Source organism: Melitaea cinxia, chromosome 5 (genome assembly GCF_905220565.1).
Source record: "Melitaea cinxia chromosome 5, ilMelCinx1.1, whole genome shotgun sequence".
Taxonomy (NCBI): Eukaryota; Metazoa; Arthropoda; class Insecta; order Lepidoptera; family Nymphalidae; genus Melitaea; species Melitaea cinxia.
Genome location: NC_059398.1, coordinates 17,016,189 through 17,038,197, shown reverse-complemented (window position 1 = coordinate 17,038,197; position 22,009 = coordinate 17,016,189). Strand labels below are relative to the sequence as shown.

Genomic DNA, 22,009 nt, shown 5'->3' with positions numbered 1-22,009 from the left:
AAATTTATTATAACACTTCCGTCCTATTAATATTATAAACTTGAAAGTATGTGACGCCGATGTATGTATGTCTGTTTCACGCACGTCGCTCGGAACTGATTTTAATGAAACTTGGTGCGTAGTTAGCTACTTTTAAATCCGATCCTAGAATCGAATATTACGCGGATGAAACCGCGTAGCGCATTTAGTTTATAATAAATATGTCATGTAACACCAATTTCTTTTTTGTTTTTATAGACAAAATGGACGCCCTCGGAGATTTGTTGCTGCCTTACAAGGAGCCAGTTGCGATGGTAGCGAGAATCGTCACCATCGGTCAGATGTTCTCTGGCAGCTTCCTCTGCTACGACATTTACAAGCAGGGCAGCACTGACGGGGTTTCAATTATAGGCTTCCTTGGAGGTTTAGTTATGTGAGTATTTGTTTAATATAATAAGTAATAATAATAATAATAATAATAATAATAATAATAATAATTTACTCTTTATTGTACACATAAAAAAAGTTAACAATTTATTAAACTATTCACGAAAAGAAATGTACAACAGGCGGTCTTATCGCTGAACAGCGATCTCTTCCAGACAACCAGCTTGTAGGAGATGATGTGAAAAAAGCGGAAAGGGTGTACAGACTTAAAAAAAAAAATCAAATATACACGCATACATGCATACACATATACACATACTACAAACAATATTAACTATGCTAAACTAACTAACTAATTAATATGCGCTGGTATACTTTTTTGATACGATACGGTCGGCTAATAAGTGCACGGCCTACCTGATGGTAATCGGTTACCGTAGCGCGTAGCCTATAGACTCCTGCGACACCAGAAGCATCGCAAGCGTGTTGCCGACCCCACTTCCGACACTTGAGACCACTTGAGAACAGTAATAATAATAATAATATACTTTATTGCACATTTAAATAAAGAACAAATTTTACATTACAAGCCATATAGTAACAAATTGTACAACCAGGCGATCTTATCGCTAAAAAGCAATCTCTTCCAGACAACCTGATAATGAAAGGGGTATTGCTTTTCAGATGGGCGGGTGGCATATAAATATAAATCGGCTTGACCAATTCTCATGAAACTTTGTGCGCATATTGGGTAGGTCTGAGAATAGAAAAACATATATTTTTCATCCCCCTAAGTTTTAACAGGGGGGGGGGTATTGAGGAAGTTAATAGCATATATTGCAAAAAAACGTTTGCGGGTTCAACTAGTTTGTATCTACTCATATCCGTCCCGAGCGGGAATCGAACCCGCAAACCGCCGCGTGTAGGCGCCGACACGGTACACGCACCGCGACACCAGAGCGGTTGTATATTATAAATAAAAACGTTTAATTTTATTAATGTACCGTTTATCTCTAAAATTACGAAACACGAAATATTGCGTTTGTAACGATGAGAATTATTTAAATTTTTAATAACAGTTTTGTATTTTATTGTATACAATTTAAATTACATTTAAATATACTTTTTAATTAAAAAATTATAACGTTTTTATTAATGTGTTGTTGTCCCCATTATGATATTTAAACGATCTTAATGGAGGGTCAAGGTCTCATCAATCATTACCGCCTATACAGTCCACTGCTGGACATAGGCCTCCACAAGTTTACGCCAAAAATAGTGAACTCATGTGTTTTGCCCATAGTCACCACGCTGGGCAGGCGGGTTGGTGACCGCAGGACTGTCTTTGTCGCACCGAAGACGCTGCTGCCCGTCTTCGGCCTGTGTATTTCAAAGCCAGCAGTTGGATGGTTATCCCGCCATCGGTCGGCTTCTGAAGTTCCAAGATGGTTGTGGAACCTTGTTATCCTTTAGTCGCCTCTTACGACACCCACGGGAAGAGAGGGGTTGGCTAAATTCTTTAGTGCCGTAGCCACACAGCACAAGGGTCAAGGTCTAATTTTATAAATATTACTTTTAATCGTATACTTTGACTCCATTTACTTTTAAATTTATCGTCAGCCCGCAGTGGAGCTTCTCGCACATGGAGAAAGAAGCCTATGCCCAGCAGTGGGGCATGAGACGCAAATGATTAGTCTGGACCTGATCAGGATGAGATGAGATTTCCTGATCGGGTCCAGATCAGGAAATCTCATCTCATCCTGATCACCCGGTTCGGTCCGGTCCTTTTAAAAAACACGAATGTATATTCTTGAAAAAATTGTTTAACAAAAAAAAAATAATAAAGCGAATTGATATTATAAATATGTTACTTAACATAATTATTATGACATTTATTTCCGTTTATTTTTTCCAATGTATTATTTATTTATGTTTTTACTTTAAATATCAATTATTTTTATTTATTTATATGTTATTAATTAAATATTATTATTAATTAAATTTTATTTATTAACTTCTAATAATTAACTACTAATTAACTATTTCCTATTACTTATGACTGCTCCACTGTGTAGAAATGGACTCCCTGCTAGACTGTCCTGATAACTGTATATATATACTTAGTGCGCTTAAAAACATTAATAGCGCGATTCAGGCTCAGTTCGCGTAATTTCTTTCAGGCTATCCTGATCTGGACCGGACCGGACCGGGTCCTGATCCAGCATGCCTTACCATACTTGATTATATTTTACATCAGGCTATCCTTGTCTGGACAGACCTGGTCCTGATAGAGCTTTCCGGATCTGGCATGCCTCATTCTATCCTGATCCAGTCCAGATACATGATCTGGTTGAGCCTGACCTTTTTTCTAGTCGGGAAGGTCTTGAAATTGTGTAATCAAATGCAGGCTTTTTGAGACACTTCTCGGTCGTTCTACGATTATTCATATCGGATCTACGAGTAAAATCCAATAAAAATAAATATAAATATGCGAAATCTATCTAAAATCTTTATCTATCCTAACAGTATTAAGGTTAGACAACACCATATATAGATGATGATATAGATGAACGATGTAATTTATTTGGTCTAAAGCAGGGATGTTAAAGATACGGCTCGCGGGCCGTATCCGGCCCCCGGGCCGTATCAATACGCCCTGCGATCGCAATGTGTCACGGAAAGAAGAATCATGATTTCACTTGATTCATGATTCATGATTCGATGAATAATTCAGTACTTTGTTATTATTATTTGAATCTGGCCTACCTACACATTCTAAATGTAATATATGGCCCTTTGTAAAATTGACATCCCTGGACTCTAAGTAAACAAAATTTTGGAGCAGCCCGACTAAGAAAATTATATTATCTTAACTTTACGGAAGATCACAGACAAATAATACAGTTCTCAATTAGTGTGACTGTGGTGATTTAGTTAAAAACTCGTAGGGATGCGCTGAAATTTTCTAGGTAGAATAAAAAAATAAATAAATAAAAAATATTACCAAAATACAGTGAATGCGTCGATACTGCTGTATATACATTTATATTTGCGTAATTTGAGATAATGCTGACATGATGACGCATGCTATTCGAACGTTAACACGTTTAAAATTCATATATTTTATATATATTTTGCATATATAACTAGGTCGGTAAACAAGCGTATTCCTCACCCGATAATAAGCGATTACCGTAGCTTGTAGACGTCTGCAACACCAGAAGCAATGCAAGCGCGCTGCCGACCCTATCCCCAGGTGCTATGCTATTAAAATTTAATGTTTGACAATGAACTAAGTACCAGAACACATTTAGTAGACATTCAAATAATTCTTTTTAATAATATTTGGTTGTACACGTTGTGTCAATCGAACCAGTGTTCGACACATGAATGGGTATTCAATATAATTGAAAATCCTACTCTTTATATGTATATTCTTTATTGTACTTAAAAATAGTAAAAATACAGTTTGTTACAATCTCTGTGTGCAAAGGCGGACTTATGTCTAGAAGAGATCTCTTAGTTAACCTGCGGTAGTGAGATATAATGTCATAAAGCAGGCTAAAAAAAGCAGTAGTACTGTTTTAGTAGTTATTGAATAAATAATATGTAATAAAATACAATATACTTACTATACCTTTTAACTGAGGTAGGGGACAGCAGGACATATCTTGCTCAAAATCTGGAGCAGCCCGACTGGGGAAGTACCTCGACCTTGCAGAAGATCACAGCTAAATAATACTACTTTAAGCAGTCTTGTGTTCTTGTGGTGTATAAGGTGATCAGAGCTCCTGGGGGAGGTTGAGGGTAGGGTCGGCAACGCGTTTGCGATGTATCTGGTGTTGCAGGTATCTATAGGCAACGGTAATCGCTTATTGTGTGAGCCGTACGCTTGTTTGCCGATTTAACTGTTTAAAAAAATTACCATGCAATACAATGCGTAGTATAATACTAGATATCATGGTAAATATACCAGATAGCATACATAACGATGTACATACATATACACCACTAGTTACATAAACAAATAATTAAACATAAAAAATACATACCTACAATACTTACACGTATGCAATACACATAATTACTATTTACATTTACTGTATCTTCAGTATAAAAAAAAATCATCATTTCAAATGTTAAATCGACAAGTTATAATTTTCGTTGTTTTCTCATCGTGTTCTATTAAAAAAAAATAATACTTGTAATAAAACTTTAACGGGACTAATATTGAAGACATTTAACGGCACTGGTGTATAGCATAGCTATACATTTTTATCAAGAGTTCCTCTTGCAAATGCATTGCAGCTTGATTGATACGACCTGAATGCAATCAAGTATAGACTACACTTATATATTATATACTAACGACCTCTCTCCGTCCATATTTTTTCACACGATAAGTTATCACCAACATATATATATCATACTAAAATTTTCTCTGAAACACGCTGCATCTTATGGTATAAGTAATATTCCGATCGTTTCAGTAGTTTTCGCAGTATAACAGAAAAAAAAAACCGACTGTCCATTTATTAGTATAGATAGATAGATTTAGAACGAATGAACGAAGATAGATAGATATAAAACAATCCTTGTACATATACTTTAAAGGTAGGTTTTTTCTTCTAATTAGACTGAGAAATTCTTCAACGTTATATAAAGAAATGATAAAATTTGACGGCATGTAGTTCAGATCAGGTGATTACAAATAATTATGTAGCGTTAAAGACGGTTCCTAATTGAAATGCCGAAGTAACTATACCATATATTAATTAAAATGTATGGCATGACCCTAATCCCAAATGGTTCCTGTAAAGTACCTTTCATACCACAACTCATTTTAAATATAATATGAATATAAAAGTTAATATGGAACAATGTTATATGAGTTTATATATAAATTAGCTTATTATTAAATTAGGTTACTATATTTTAAAGTAAAAATTTATTCTGGTAAGGTTATCTCTTATTATTAGTTCCATATTTTTAAAGGAGACAATTAACTATCCGGCAATCAAAATCAAAAACAAGTTTATTTAAATAGGCTCCATGAGCACTTTCGAATCGTCATTTTACAAATTAAAACTAAAAATTATTATTTTGTAAAAGTAAAGCTACCACCGATTCGGAATGTAGATTCTGCAGAGAAGAATAGAAAAGAAACTCCGCAGTTACCTAGTCTTTTGAAAAATAACATATAAACCGTGTTTTAGTACAAAATAAGTAACATCTTGCAAGAAATACAGCGCCACTAACATCTTTATAAACTATGTAATCCTGCACCGAGTAATACGCTTTATCAATTAAGTTTTTCTCAAATAAAAACTTAACAATTTATCCCGAGTAGAAATTTTTTCGTGTTCCTTAGAAGGACCGGACCGGGCATGCCTGATCTGGACCGGATAAGGTATGTAACGCAGAAGATTTGTCTGGACCTGATGAGGATGAGATGAGATTTCCTGGTCGGGTCCAAATCAGGAAATCTCATCTCATCCTGGCGAAATTCCCCTTGGAAACAGTGCGTAAATCCATAGATCACGAATCCAGATTAAAGGTCCTGTATAGAAGCCAAAGGTGGCCATTTCGAATGGAATATTTTTTTTATTTTTTACTGACACGTTAATAAATATGTGGGTATAAATTTTAATAATATTACATTACTTGAAAAAAAATGCATTTTCATTAGTAACAGAACTTATCGCTGGACTAGGTATAATCCAGAATACTTAAAATGCCAGTAACGTATACGTATTGTACCCATTTCGAACAACTCTACCGTAGTATTGATAAACAATGTTGATCATGTAATTCTCTTCGGACGGGTTATGACGCAATTTTTTAAGTATTTGAGTAATAATCTATACTAATATAAAAACAGGTAAATTTGGATTTTTTTGTCTTATAATTAGGTGTTTTGGTTTTGATTGATGAGCACAAAAACTACTGGACTGATTTTAAAAATTATATTGTTAGATGTTACGTTTTTATTGAGGCTGTATCTTTACGGAAGAAAAACTTGCATTTAAATTCGTGTAGTCCATGTGTCAATATCTCCCACGGCTGTATTTGGATTAATCTTATGTCTGGTGTTTGAAAATAGAACTCCAATAGAAACTTATATTATAAAACGTGCCGTTTAACTGGTGTCTTTCTATTCAGCGAATTCTACAACTAGAAAAATATTTGCCTTCGTTGAAAATCATAGAAATCAATCAATCAATCATCATATTTTAGATATATAATTATGATTTACTTAATCCTTTTTATTTTTCTTACTATTATTTCCGAATCTATTCTTCTTCGTTTATCCGAAATATTTCTTTCTTAACTTTTGACGCCACTTTGACGCAATGGTTGTTCGCAATGGATTGTACCTGTTGCGCTGGCGGTTGCGGGTTCGATCCCCGCACACGACAAACATTTGTATTGGCCATACAGGTGTTTGCCGTGGTCTGGGTGTTTGTGCAGTCCTTGTGTGTCTTCCCACCGTGCCTCGGAGAGCACGTTAAGCCGTCGGTCCCGGTTGTTATCATATACACCTGATAACGATCGTTACTCATAGTAGGAAATATATCCGCCAACCCGCATTGGAGCAGCGTGGTGGATTAAGCTCTGATCCTTCTCCTACATGGGGAAAGAGGCCTTATACCCAGTATAGCGATATTATAAGCTGAAGCGTAACTTTTTCATTCTAGAAATTTTAATAATAGTTTCTAATCACCAATTCACAGGAGCATCCTAAACTTAAAGCTCGGTTTCATCCTCCGCGATGACACGATGATCCAAGTGAACTACTTCGGTTTGGCCCTGAACATCATTTACACCACGATCTTCTACCAGTACTCAGCACAGAAGGGCAAGGTCTGGACACATATAGGTAGGTACGACGACGCGTTATCGTAATGGTTACAGCGCTGACTAGCGGCTTTACCACTAGCAGTTGCGGGGTCGATCCCCGTACATGGCATACATTTGTGTTGGTCATACAGATGTTTGCCGTTGTCTTGGCTTGTGTATTATCTGTCCCCCACACAGGAGTTAATCCTAGTGGGGGCTGTTGACTGTGAGGCGTTAAAGAATATTAACCCACCAGACAATCGACAGGTATGGCTGGTGCGTTCAGCGTGGCGATCATCGGTTACGCTGAGATGGAAGATCCGCAACTGGTTGAGAACAGATTGGGTGCCATCAGCACTGCGTTTATGTTCTATTTGATTTCATCACCACTTTTCGGTTTGGTGAGTGTTTTTTTTTTTTGTGAAATATACGGATAACTATGATTATGATAATTTAAAAACAGCTACATATCGTGTTAAAGTTTGAGTCTAATATAGTATAAATTAATGTCAGTAATGTTTACTAATGTCTCATTTGTGCTATTGCATGAAAAAAAAATACTGTGTGGCTACGATACTAAAGAATATAGCTACCCCCTCTCTTCGAGTGGGTGTCGTAAGAGGCGACTAAGGGATAACACAGTTCCGCTACCACCTTGGAACTTAAAAAGCCGACCGGTGGCGGGATAGCCATCCAACTGCTGGCTTTGAAATACACAGGCGAAGACGGGCAGCAGCGTCTTCGGTGCGACAAAGCCAGCCCTGCGGTCACCAACCCGCCTGCCCAGCGTGGTGACTTTGGGCAAAATACATGAGTTCGCGCTATTTTTGGCGTGAACTTGTGCAGGCCTATGTCGGGCAGTAGACTGTATAGGCTGTAATGATGTAATGATGAAAAAAAAACAGTTCAATTACATCGACCAGTAATACAACATAGGGAAAATAGTGAAGTAAATACACATTATTAGAGATAAATCAAAAAGTACTCAGCAGATCTCGATCAAATTTAAATGCAAGACAAGCATCAGCTATCGATTAAAACAAGAATCAACAAAATCGGTCCACCCAGTAAAAAGTCGTGAAGTGTTATAATAATACAACGTAGAACGACGAAAAAAGAGTCAAGTAAATACGTATTATTATCGATTACTCAAAAAGTACTTGTTAGATCTCAATTAAATTTATATGGGACCACATGATACGCACAACCTTTCGGTAAAAAAAAACCATCAAAATCGGTCCACCCAGTTAAAATTTCTGAGGTAACACGACTGAAGTTATACTTCTAGTTACTAGCTATGAGAGAAAGAAAATGTCTTCTCGCACCTCTCTCTTTCTCCGTTCGCCTCGCTCGATCACACTTTTCGTAACGCTCTCGTCAAGCAATCACCAGCTAACCCTCCAAGTCAAGCGTGCGTAGAGAAGTTTTACTTCAAATTATTGTGTTTGCTCGCAACCGAAAAAAAAAACCGATTTCAATTACATCGACGACAACATAGTCAAGTAACTAGGCGTTATCAAAGATTGCTCAAAAAGTAGTTATCAGATCTCGATAAAATTTCAATGTGACCACATGATAAACATGAGCTTTCGATAATATAAAAATTTATCAAAATCGGTATACCTAGTAAAAAGTTATTGCGGATTTTTGAGAGTTTCTCTCGATTTCTCTGGGGTCTTATCATCAGATCCTGGTTTCCTTATCATGGTACCAAACTAGGAATATCTCCTTTCCATCAAAAAAAGAATTATCAAAATCGGTATATCAAGTAGACAGTTATGCGGTATAATACAACGTAGGTCGACGAAAAAAGCGTCAAGTAAAAACGCATTATTAGATATAACTCGAAAAGTAGTTGTTAGATCTCAAATAAATTTAAATGGGACCAATTAACACACACCATCTTTCGATTAAAAAAAAATTGTCGAAATCGGTCCACACGGTCAAAAGTTCTGATGTAACATACATAAAAAAAAATACAGTCGAATTGAGAACCTCCTCCTTTTTTGGAAGTCGGTTAAAAAATACAAACGAATTGAAAACGGAATTAGATATAATTGTGTTTGCTCGCAAACGAAAAAAAAACCGATTTCAATTACATCGACGAGTAGTACAACGTAGATCGACGAAAAAATAGTCAAGTAACTGCGCGTTATCAAAGATTACTCAAAAATTAGTTATCAGATCTCAATAGAATTTATATGTGACCACATGACAAACATCAGCTTTCGATTAAATTAAAAATTATTAAAATCGGTACACCCAGTAAAAAGTTATTGCGGATTTTCAAGAAGTTCCCTCGATTTCTCTGGGATCCCATCATCAGATCCTGGTTTTCTTATCATGGTACCAAACCAGGGATATTCCCTTTCCACCAAAAAAATTATTATCAAAATCGGTACACCCAGTAAAAAGTTATTGCGGATTTTCAAGAATTTCCATCAATTTGTCTGGGATCCCATCATCAGATCCTGGTTTCCTTATCATGGTACCAAGCTTGGGATATCTCCTTTCCAACAAAAAAAGATTTATCAACATCGGTACATCCAGTAGAAAGTTATGGGGTATAATACAACGTAGATCGACGAAAAAAGCGTCAAGTAAAAACGCATTATTAGATATAACTCGAAAAGTAGTTGTTAGATCTCAAATAAATTTAAATGGGACCAATTGACACACCATCTTTCGATTAAAAAAAAATTGTCGAAATCGGTCCACACGGTCAAATGTTCTGATGTAACATACATAAAAAAAAAAATAAAAAAAATACAGTCGAATTGAGAACCTCCTCCTTTTTCGGAAGTCGGTTAAAAAATATAAACGAATTGAAAACGGAATTAGATAAAAGATAAAGGACAGATAACATCGGATACATACTCGTACAAAACTGGTCACGATACGAGTGGTGGCGATAAAGTAATGACTATACAGTACTTTATTGTCAGTAAATTTAGATTAAGCAGCTTAATTACAATTTACGAATGGAAATTAAAGATCAAAGAACCCGTTATAACATAAAGGTTAATAATATTATAATATGGAATTGTATTTTTATTTTCAAGGTAATATTTGAATTATTGAATACAACAACTATAAAAATAAAGGTAAAGAATACAATGGTCTTTATCGCTATTTAGGGATTTCTGCCTGACAACCTTAGCGTTCGAAAGTTACGGGACTGAAAGAGGAACTTTGTTGAAATTGAGGAAAACCGGGATATTCATTTTTAAACTTTTAATTTGTAAAATGACGATTCGAAAGTGCTCTTGGGGCCAATTTGAATAAAGCTGTTTTTGATTTCTATTTTTGATTTATTTTGCACGAATTTGGGGAGGCCTATGTCTAGATGTGGACTGCGATAGGCTTAAGCGATGCGAAGAAAAGTTTTATTATGATCAGTCAAGGAGTGTTTGAGAGAAAAGCGAAAAACATGCATTCTGAACAACTTTCGCATTTATACTATTTTAGTAGGATTTTATCGTCTGTGAGAAATGACAACCGCTCCGGTGTAGTGGTGCGTGTAGTCGGTAGTCGCCTAAAACACCGACAGTTTTCGGGTTTGATTTCTGCTCGGGATGGATATTTGTATTTGCACAAATGTTTCTTTTCGGTTTGGGTGTCTGTCCTTGTGGGTCTCCCCATCGTGTCTCGGAGAGCACGTTAAGCCGTCGGTCCCGGTTGTTATCATAAATACCTGACTGTGATCGTTAGGTATTCATAGTAGGGAACATACCCACCAACCCGCAGTGGAGCAGCGTGATGGATTAATCTCCAACCCTTCTCCTACGAAAGAGGCCTATGCCCAGCAGTGGGATGTTGGAATGCGAATGCAAGAAATCACTATGAACGCTTGCCTTTTTTATTAAGTTTGAGTATTGTAATTTACTTTCGCATAAGTATAAAATGTGGAGTAAAATAAGAAATAAATGTTGATAAATAATCTTACATAACATTTTATATCAGATAATGTAAGCTAATATCAGTTGTAGGTAAGGTTGATAATCGCACTTAAGATAGAACATTTATACAGATTATAAGATAGAATATTTATACATTTATAAATTACGATCGAAATGAAAAAAAATATTGCGTCATAATTTTAACAAACGTCAAACAAAAATGACATTCATAAAAAAAATCGAGAAAAATAAAAAGTTATGGTAACAGTCGCAGTAGAGTCTGTTCTTCTGTTAACGGACTTATCGTCAGATTTAGGAATCTAGCCGTCAATATTCACTCGGAAGAACAGGTTACAATAATGGATTTAATATGAAATTGTTTGGGTCGTTCGTAAAAATTCTTGTAATCAAAAAAAATTTAATTATATAATTATGTATATTATTAGCTGTGCCCGCGGCTTCGCCCGCACTGAAATTAGTGTGTCACAAAGTTTTGCCGGCAAACTTCCAGTGAAACTCTCATCAAAATCGGCTTAGCCGTTCCGTAAACCTTTCTCTTGCCAATGGTGGAGCCCTCTACAATGGTGAAACCGCATGAAAATCCGTTCAGTAAATTTGAGCGAATCGATCACATACACTTTTGGGCACTTTGTTTATAATACACTAACTGTTGCCCGCGATTACGTCCTCGTGGTTATGAAGATATGTATTGCTATTAAGATGTTTAACGCAAATTATTTTTTTATTCCAGTCACTTGAAATGCTTATCAAACTGAGTAACTTTTTAAAAGGCACAATTTAGTATAATTTAATAGTTATTTTTATAAAACCTCTCTATACACCACATTTTTGGTTTTATTTTCAGGCTGTATATGTTTCATGCAAACTATCAACCCCAATTAAACCCCCTTAGCGATGGAATATCGTAAAATCCGTTCTTAGCGGACGTCTGCTAACTATAATCTACATCCCTGAATTGTTTAATAAATTGTAAACTTCTTTTAATGTGTACAATAAAGAATAAATTATTATTATTATTATCCCTGCCAAACTGTATCTTTGTCCAACCTGGATGGATAGACCATCCAGCGGTTTTTGAGTTCTCGTGATGAGTGAGTCAGTGACCTTTTTCTTTTATATATATAGATTACGATGCATTATTTGGACACCTCCTCACCATCTATAAAGCATATATTTTAAGTTTCAAGTCTCTTACTTCAAAAACATCCCCTTAGGAGTCGGTTTTCGTAAAATCAGTTCTTAGCGGATGTTTACGCCCCATAAGGAACCTACCTGCCAAATTTCAAGTTTGTAGCTGTTATAGTTTCGGAGGTTTCGTGATGAGTGTGTCAACCTACCATCCCCCGTTTTAAGTCCAAAAGAGAGTTGATTTCTAAAGATACATTATTTGGCCACCTTTCTACCATCTATAGAGCATACATTTTAAATTTCAAGTCTCTTACTTCAAAAACATAGGACTTTCATTCAAACTTCCAACCCCCGTTTTATCCCTTTAAGGGTCGAGTTTCATAAAATCAGCTCTTAGCGGATGTTTACCCCCTATAAGGAACCTACTTGACAAATTTCAAGTTTTTAGCTTTTATAGTTTCGGAGATTTCGTAATGAGGGAGTCAACCTACCATTCCCCGTTTTAACCCCAAAAAGGAGTTGACTTCTAAAGATACATTATTTGGACACCTTCTCACTATCTAAAGAGCGTACATTTTAAATTTCAAGTCTCTTACTTCAAAAACATAGGACTTTCATACAAACTTCCAACCCCCTTTTTACCCCCTTAGGGGTCGAATTTCGTAAAACCCATTCTTAGCGAATGTTTACGCCCTAAAAGGAGCCTATCTGCCAAATTTCAAGTTTGTAGGTGCTATAGTTTCGGAGATTTCGTGATGAGTGAGTAAACCTACCATCCCCCGTTTTAACCCCAAAAGGGAGTTGATTTCTAAAGACACATTATTTGGACACCTTTTCATCATCTATAAGGCATACATTTTAAATTTCAAGTCTCTTACTTCAAAAACATGGGACTTCCACACAAACTTTCAAGCCCCGTTTAACCCCTTTAAGGGTCGAATTTTGTAAAATCCGTTCTTAGCGGATGTCTACGCTCTATAAGGAGCCTTCTTACCAAATTTCAAGTTTGTAGCTATTATAGTTTCGGAGATTTCGCGATGAGTGAGTCAGCCTACCATCCCCCGTTTTAACCCCAAAAGGGAGTTAATTTCTAAAGGTACATTATTTTGACACCTTTTTACCATCTATAAAGCTTACATTTTAAATTTCAAGTCTCTTACTTCAAAAACATAGGACTTTCATACAAACTTCCAACCCCCGTTTTACCCCCTTAGGGGTCGAGTTTCGTAAAATCCGTTCTTAGCGGATGCCTACGTCTTATAAGGAACCTACCTGTCAAATTTCAAGTTTGTAGGTGTAATAGTTTCGGAGATTTCGTGATGAGTGAGTGACCTTTCGCTTTTATATAGATTATATAGATTACTAACAGCTATGCCCGCGAATTCATCCGCGTGGTATTTAAAAATAATTATTGTTCAGTTCGCAGAATTACAAAATAAATAAATTTCCGAAATAAAAATAGCCTATGTTACTCCTTATTACATCAGCTATCTGACAGTCAAAGCCCCGTTAAAATCGGTCCAGCCGTTTCAGAGATTAGCCGGTACAAACAGGCAGACAAAAATTTAGTATTTTGGTATTTAGTATTTAGTTATTTTGGTATATGTACCGTGTATCCGCATACGCATTTAGTAAAAATCGGTTATTTTAATTTTTAATATTAAAAACAGACACTCCAATTTTATTTATTTGTATAGATATTATTAGATTGTACGATCCACTTTTTTTAAATTTTGTTTTGCCTTTTTCATGACCCTTGTTGTTGTTGTTTTAAAATCTCCTCTACCCTAAGGTTGTCTGGAAAAAATCGCTTACCTAGCGATAAGACCGCCTTTGTGCATATTATATTGTAACTTTTATTTTTAAAGATACCTATGTACGTTAATGTGTATGCACAATAAATTATATTTCTTCTTCTTCTTCTTTTCTTCTTATAGTAGGAACTAGCTGACCCAGCAAACGTTGTTTTACCATATATATTATGAAAATTAAGGGCTGTATGTATTTTTTGATGCTAAATCATAATAAAATAAAAATAAAATAAATTATGAAAATATATTTAAAAAAATTAGGGGTGAACTACCCTTAACATTTAGGGGGATGAAAAATAGATGTTCGATTCTCAGACCTACCCAATATGCATACAAAACTACAAACACCGCGACACGAGAATTTTATATATTAGATGATTGAGAAAACGTTCCTTGATGATACCTACTTGCGCCATCACACTATCCACATGTTCATAGTGACTGGCATGTAATATAAACTTTGTCATTTGTAATATTCGTTGGGTTTCGAGTTTCGGGAACGAGGTTATTAAATGTTCAATTATAAAAAAAAATATTATTATTAAAAACAAACCACCGGCCAGTTACAGAGAAATTTAAAAGCGGTCCCACTAAATACTTACTCGTATAATACGTTGACCTCGTCGAAACATGTTCTCTTGTCCTTTTGCGCAATTTTTTTTTTAAAGTTAACTTTTCTTTTTTTACTCTGTATTATTTTTTATTCTTATGCATTTTCAAACTCGTTTACATGAAATATATCGGAGGAGATTCAAACGTTTTTATTATCATTATAAAGGTCAATCGCACAAATGACAATGAACATTGCGTGTTCTTGTATCATGTGAGGGCGAGGAATGTCATTATAATTTTTTTTATTATAAGTATTCTTGACGCCGCGTTGGCGCAACGTTCACAGCTATGGATTGTGCCTGTTGCGCTGGCGGTTGCGGGTTCGATCCCCGCACATGACAAACATATGTATTGGCCATACAGGTGTTTGCCGTGGTCTGGGTGTTTGTGCAGTCCTTGTGGGTCTCCCCACCGTGCCTCGGAGAGCACGTTAAGCCGTCGGTCCCAGTTTTTATCATGTACACCTGATAGCGATCGTAACTCATAGTAGGGAATATATCCGCCAACTCGCATTGGAACAGTTTGACGGATTAAGCTCTGATCCTTCTCCTACATGGGGAAAGAGGCCTATGCCCAGTAGTGGGATATTACAGGCTGAAGCGTATAAGTATTTTCTCCTTAAAAATATAATATAAGTACACTAGTGACCTCTGTTCGTCAATATTTCTTTACACGATAAGTTACCAACATATCATACACTAAAACCTACTCTGAGACACGCTGCATCTTATGGTATATGTATTATTCCGATTGGTTCAGTAGTTCCCGCAGTATAACCTTCTCCATTTATTAATATAGAAGACTTAGGACAAAATAGAAACAAACTGAAATATGTATGTCTATATTACTTTATCACTACATAGTATAAAACAAAGTCGCTTTTTCTGTCCCTGCATATGTATGTACGCTTAGATCTTTAAAACTACGCAACGGATTTTGATGCGGTTTTTTTTAATAGATAGATTGATTCAAGAGGAAGATTTATATGTATAATAACATCCATTAAATAGTGGAGAAATACTGTTATTTTTGAGTTTTCTAATGTTATGTCGTAAATAATAATTTTTTTTTCGCTTAAATTGCAAACGCAGGCTGAACCCTACGAGATTTATCAAAATAATGTACTAAGTATTGTACACATTGAAAAGGTCTACAGAAAACTCCGCGATGGTATATACCTATCTCTTATGGATATCCCACAATAACATTTTTTTGTCATTTACTTTTTACGACAAATAATGGCTAATTTTCGAAGCGATTTTAACCAATACAGCATTAATCCTTATCCAATTAAATACCTTAAATATGTTTTTTATTTAATATAGATCTATATGGCCTTTTACAGCATATGATTTAAATGAATATTTTCGAAGATATTACAGATTTAAAAATCGCGGTACGTAGCGTTTGCGGCGGTTCCAGCCGGCTTTTACTCTAAGTTAACGCGTGCGGGCCACGGGCAGTAATGAATAAATCAAAACTACTGGATCGATTTTAATCATTTTTTCAGTGAATGACATATGCTATAATTATATTTTATACCCGTGCGAAGCCGGAGCGGGTCGCTAGTAAATAATAAAGAATTGATTATTTCGTGACCTAACCATACATTCAATAATATAAAATTATTACTCCGAAAAAAATCAGGTTGATATTATGATTATTTCTCTTTCCAAGACTAATTTATAGTCATAATTTTCTTAAAGTCTTTTTAAGCAACTAAATGCTAAACATTAATAAATCCATTGTTCCTAAAAATTTAACATAATTATTTTGATAATAGAAATTCAAGTAACACAATTCGTGATATTAAGCTTAATGTAATTGTGTTTTTTTTTATGTCACTAGTTCGGCAAACAAGCGTACGGCTCACCTGATGGTTAGAGATTACCGTAACTTATAGACGCCTGCAACACCAGAAGCATCGCAAGCGCGTTGCAGACCCTATACCCAATCTCCCAGGAGCTCTGGTAACCTTACTAATAGGAACACAATACTGCTTGAAAACAGTATTATTTAGCTGTGGTCTTCTGTATGGTCTAGGTACTACCCCAGTCGGGCTGCTCCATATTTTGAACAGGAAATTCCTGCTGTGCCCTACCTCAGTTATACTTGTTTATGAATTGATATTAAAAATGTCAGTATTGACTTAAAAATTCTGCAAATTTGTTACAGAAACACATAATTAAGAACAAGAGCACCAAAGGAATGCCCTTCCCCATCATATTCTCCGGTACCATCGTGTGCTTCATGTGGCTGCTATACGGAATTATCTTGAAGAATAAGTTCCTTATTGTAAGTATTTACATTTATATTTTACTTGCTATTATTTGTTATAAGTGTGGGGTTTCTTTTCGATTCTTCTCAGCAGAATCTATATATATTTGGTAGCGGTCTTAGCTTCACATTTATACCTATAATTAATTTCTTAATAACTAATATAATTTTAATTAAAGCCTAATGAATAACGTATTAGATTAAATAATGAATTAGATTAAATAAATAAAAAATAACTTGTAATTTGAAGTATATTGCCTTCATTTATTAACAGTTTGCTACATTTACATTACTCAGTAAATAGCTGATAAGATAATGAGTAAGATCAACAAAATATACTTTAAAATGTAATAATTTATTTATGATAATGGACTGGGTACGTTTTCTTGATAATATTTGTGTTAGACGCCCCCCAACCCCCACTCCCTCTCTTCGCGTGGCTGTCGTAAGAGGTGATTAAGGGATAACACAGTTCCACTACCACCTTGGAACTTAAAAAGCCGACTGATAACCATCCAACTGCTAGCTTTGAAATACACAGGCCGAAGACGGGCAGCAAAGTCTTCGGTGCGACAAAGCCAGCCCTGCGGTCACCAACCCGTCTGCCCAGCGTGGTGACTTTGGGCAACACACATGAGTTCACGCCGTTTTTGTCGCGAACTTGTGAAGGCCTATGTCCAGCAGTTGACTGCGATAGGCTGAAGTGATAATGATGATGATGTGATGATGATGATGATGATGATGATGATGATGATGATGATGATGATGAGTAATTCAAAGACACAATAAAACGATAATAACGATATAAATATATTGGAACTGTCAATCCACTTTACACTGACATTTATGACAACTGTGTACTTTGACTGCTACTACTTGATAAATGCCTACTAAACAGTAGTCATAAATGTCAAGGTCAAGTAGCCAGGAATATCAAGATCGTAATGCCTAGTACCTATAATCCTATAAATGTAGGTTACTGTACAGTAGCCATAAATATCTAAGCCGTATACTGTTTAGTAGCTATAGAGGTGTTTAATTGTAGTTATAAATATCAAGGTGTGTATTTTAAATTGATTCAGTATATTCGTAGTTCTACAAACGATGAAACGAATATTTTCACATTCGATTGACAATCGATTTCACCTGAGGTAGGGCACAGCAGGGCAAACAGGGTAGTACCTCGACCTTACAGAAGATCACAGCAAAATAATACTGTTTTCAAGCAGTATTGTGTTCCTGTTGGTGAGTAAGGTGACCAGAGCTCCTGGGGGGATTGGGGATTGGGTCGGCAACGCGCTTGCGATGCTTCTGGTGTTGCAGGTGTCTATAAGCTACGGTAATCGCTTACCATCAGGTGAGCCGTACGCTTGTTTGCCGACCTAGTGACATTAAAAAAAAAAAAAAAAAAACAAATTTGGCAAGTTTGTTAATCGAGATTGAAATATTGTGGGTGGCTAATTTTTTTTTTTGGAGTTTAGTCTTTAATAATCGATTTTCATATAAGGCCGCCGGGATGAAGAAATATGAGAGGTAAAATGTACTGAACGAATGACCTCATTACGTTATTGTTATGTGATTCGTTTAATTACCATTTTGGTATAAATCTTTTTCTTAGACTAGTAAGCCTTTTTTGTGCCTATTTAGACTTAGATATAGAGTAACCTCCAGTCGTACGTCAGAGCTGACACACACACTTTTTTGTTTTTAGTTCTTTTTATATTGATTTATCAGCGTAAGCTTAGAAGAAGTTATAGGCTCATCACGGACACATACCCCAGCGTGACACTTAACAAGACGAATCCCAGATGTGACTCTTAAGACAGGTTCAAATTCCAGTTCTTCTGCTAATTACCTTTGCAGTTAAAATGTCGCTTACAAAGCTTGTATTTCTATATTCTTCTAAGAGAGTACAAAATTTAATTTAACATTACTCTGCATATACCGAGGTCGATATCTATATAGATGTTATTTACAAACAACATTAAATAGAAAATCTCAGCTAAATAATACTGTTTTTAAGCAGTATTGTGTCCCTGTTGGTGAGTAAGGTGACCACAGCTCCTGGGGGGATTGGGGATTGGGTCGGCAACGCGCTTGCGAAGCTTCTGGTGTTGCAGGCGTCTATAAGCTACGGTAATCGCTTACCATCAGGTGAGCCGTACGCTTGTTTGCCGACCTAGTGACATAAAAAAAAGAAAAAGTACTTCATACCAAATAATTAAAGTATAAACCTTTAATCTTTTAACTATTCGGGTAGAGCAGCAGTCTCATAAGAGACTCGGACGTCGGTTTTCTAAATTTCTGTAGCCAAAATAATTAAAGCGTCATGGAAGATACTAGATTTGATAACTGACTGCTTTGACACTGCTTACTTACTACTGCTTACTGCTTTTGGCTTATTAACGTGTCACTAAGCTTATTTATAGTACATACGTATAATTTTAGTCTCAAGTGCTAAGAATTTAAAAACGAAACAACTGAACAGAACTTAAAAACAAAGTGACTGATTTTACGAATAACCTAGCGACATTGCATAGTATAAGATTGTAGTTATGACAGCCAAACGGTACAGAAACAACTAATTGATTTTTGTCCAAAACGCTCCTGTGAATCCGAATATTTTGTTGGCCCTCTTGTCATACTTTACTACTTTACCACTTGAATCCTAAAATCGTTCAATTTCAGTCTGTATTTATTTAAAACAGCAGTAAAAACTCTAGTCATTATTTCACCAGTGAATTTATTGAAAAAAATAAATTCTATGAAATCTCCTTTTACTATAGTTTCGGCATCAGATGACAATTCCATAAATCATTGCTTTGCGTTATTTGGTGTAAACGTCGAAAGTACACGCCATTTTGTTTTCAGCATTATTCCATCTTATTTAATCGTAGTTCAGCATCAATCCGCGAAAGATAAAACTTCTTATGGGAATTTTATATCATTCTTCGAACTTAATTGTCAACATCAATTTGCTGTACCTTTTCGCTATTTCGACTAAATGGCCAAGTGGCTGGATCCAAAATATTCGAAACGAAGCTTCTGACGTCATCTAGTTTGTATTTATCGTACATCATCAATTGAGCCTTCCTGACCAGCATCTATGACAGTAATATAACATATCTCCTCACTTTAGCCAAACTTTGTCCACAATCCATTCAACATCTATGTGATCTATCTAGTCTGAGTCAGAACTTGTAGCGCCTCTGTACATCTGGCGTCCTGGGCGGTCGCCCTACCGCGACTAGCTCTTTAGTAATTGTAAGTTGATTAAATTTAAATAATCATTATATATAATAAAACTAAGTTGATAAAATGTGCGTACCGATAAAACTTAAAAAGGAGTCCCGGCACGATAAAGTGACTTATATTGTGTGATAGCCCTTTATCCCCCCTCGAACAAGAAAGTTCCCGTTTTAACCTAAAGGGCTGTTTTTAAAGATATAAGGGCTTTTCCAACCCTTAAACTTGGAAATTAAGTGTAGTGGCGCCATCTGCTGTCGAGTATTTGAACTTCATTCAGAACAACGATTATTTGGGTTGCATTTGGAAAGGCGCTGCGAGCAATTACAGTATGTGTAGTAATGGCGCGAAATTTAAAATTCCAATTTCAATAAAGTCTTAAATTACATTTGTTACTATAATAAAGTTATTAAATTTTATGTATTTATACAGCAGTAGCTAACATATTTTGGAGTTAAAGCGACATAATTTTAGTTATTCAAATTAGTTCTGAAAACATTTTAAAATTTAAGTTTTTAAATTTCGCGCCTTTACTACGTATGCTACAGCAGCAGAACCTATTGTTACGGCGGACGATAATGTCGAGAACATTCTAGAAGGTGTGAGAAAGAAAATATTCTCAAATTTTCTCGAATATCCTAGAGCCTAGCTCTCTGAATATATAAGAGCCCGGTGTCGTCCGCCAGAGTTAGTTCGATTTGAACAGCGAAACAAGCGATTCCGAAACGAAAAGGAAAGATATTATTTTAAAAAAAATATAGATTAGAAATTTTTGTTATATACATAAATGTATTAATTAACAATGTAAAATGTGCTACCGCTAGTAATAATTTTATTTGTAAAATAATTTTAATATTGCATATTAATTTTTTATTATTATTTTTGCAGCTCCAGAACGTAGTAGTGTTCGTTTTATGCGTGTTCCAGCTAAGTCTCTTCGTAATCTATCCTTCCAAACCCAAAGGCAAGGAGCAGGAAAAGGCGAAAGCAAAGAAGATCAACTAAATATAGATAAATGTGATTAAAGCAAATGATGAATAATGAGTAAAAAAAAAAGGAAAAACAGAAAAATAACTAAAAAAAGCAATATTCCTTTTTTAAATTCAATGATCAAATATAATGTGTTACACATTTTTTTATTATTGGAATGTGTTGATAATTTATTTTTTCACTTTGAAATAAAAAATTAGAATTAATTAGTAAAATCGTCTTCAATAAATACTTATTGTATCAAATATTTTTAATAATATATTAGCATAATTGAAACCAATATTTATGCATGAAATATATTTTTGAACAAAATATAGTCCTTTTTCAAACGAACAAAAAATAATAACTTTTGCTACATTGTATAATGACCGCAGAAAATGTAAATATATATATGTATATAAGATGTAACTACAGTATTTAATAATAATATATATAAAAGCGAACGAGTTAAAATAATTGTAAATATCAAGAAAAGATAAATAATATGAATGAAAATTTCAAAAAGAAATATTTTGAAAAAAAAAACTACATTGTTTTCAAAATATATTTTGGGCAGCTAATTAATTAATTTTATTGCTTAAAATATAAATATTAATGTACTTTATAAAGTTAACTTTGATAGTCTATGATAGAGAACAACGCGAAAAAATAGAAATTTTAAATGGTTTAAATAAAGAATTTTTTTTTTTTATTGTTTTGGTAAATGAAAGTGACAAAAAAGTGTGAACATATTTTTAATGTACATCTATAAAATGTAATTTGATATTCTGTATGTAATATATAAGCATTTAAAAATTAATATTCTTAATATAGAACTGC

At 35.0% G+C, this 22,009-nt stretch overlaps 1 protein-coding gene across 1 annotated transcript; it reads left to right on the top strand.

Moving 5' to 3' along the window:
• The first annotated feature begins 227 nt into the window (after positions 1-227).
• LOC123654096 (sugar transporter SWEET1) lies at positions 228-21,244 on the top strand. The gene is made up of 5 exons (XM_045590057.1): positions 228-412; positions 7,101-7,246; positions 7,474-7,607; positions 16,853-16,972; positions 21,089-21,244. The coding sequence occupies exons 1-5, from the start codon at positions 243-245 to the stop codon at positions 21,203-21,205; spliced, it is 687 nt and encodes a 228-aa protein (XP_045446013.1). The 5' UTR covers positions 228-242; the 3' UTR covers positions 21,206-21,244.
• The last annotated feature ends 765 nt before the right edge of the window (positions 21,245-22,009 follow it).

Bases quoted from the DNA above. Each gene is read 5' to 3' on its own strand.
- LOC123654096 (XM_045590057.1), top strand. From the start codon at position 243: ATGGACGCCCTCGGAGATTTGTTGCTGCCTTACAAGGAGCCAGTTGCG. The intron at 7,608-16,852 runs GTGAGTGTTTTT...AATTTGTTACAG, and splicing joins CATCACCACTTTTCGGTTTG to AAACACATAATTAAGAACAA. The intron at 16,973-21,088 runs GTAAGTATTTAC...TTATTTTTGCAG, and splicing joins TGAAGAATAAGTTCCTTATT to CTCCAGAACGTAGTAGTGTT.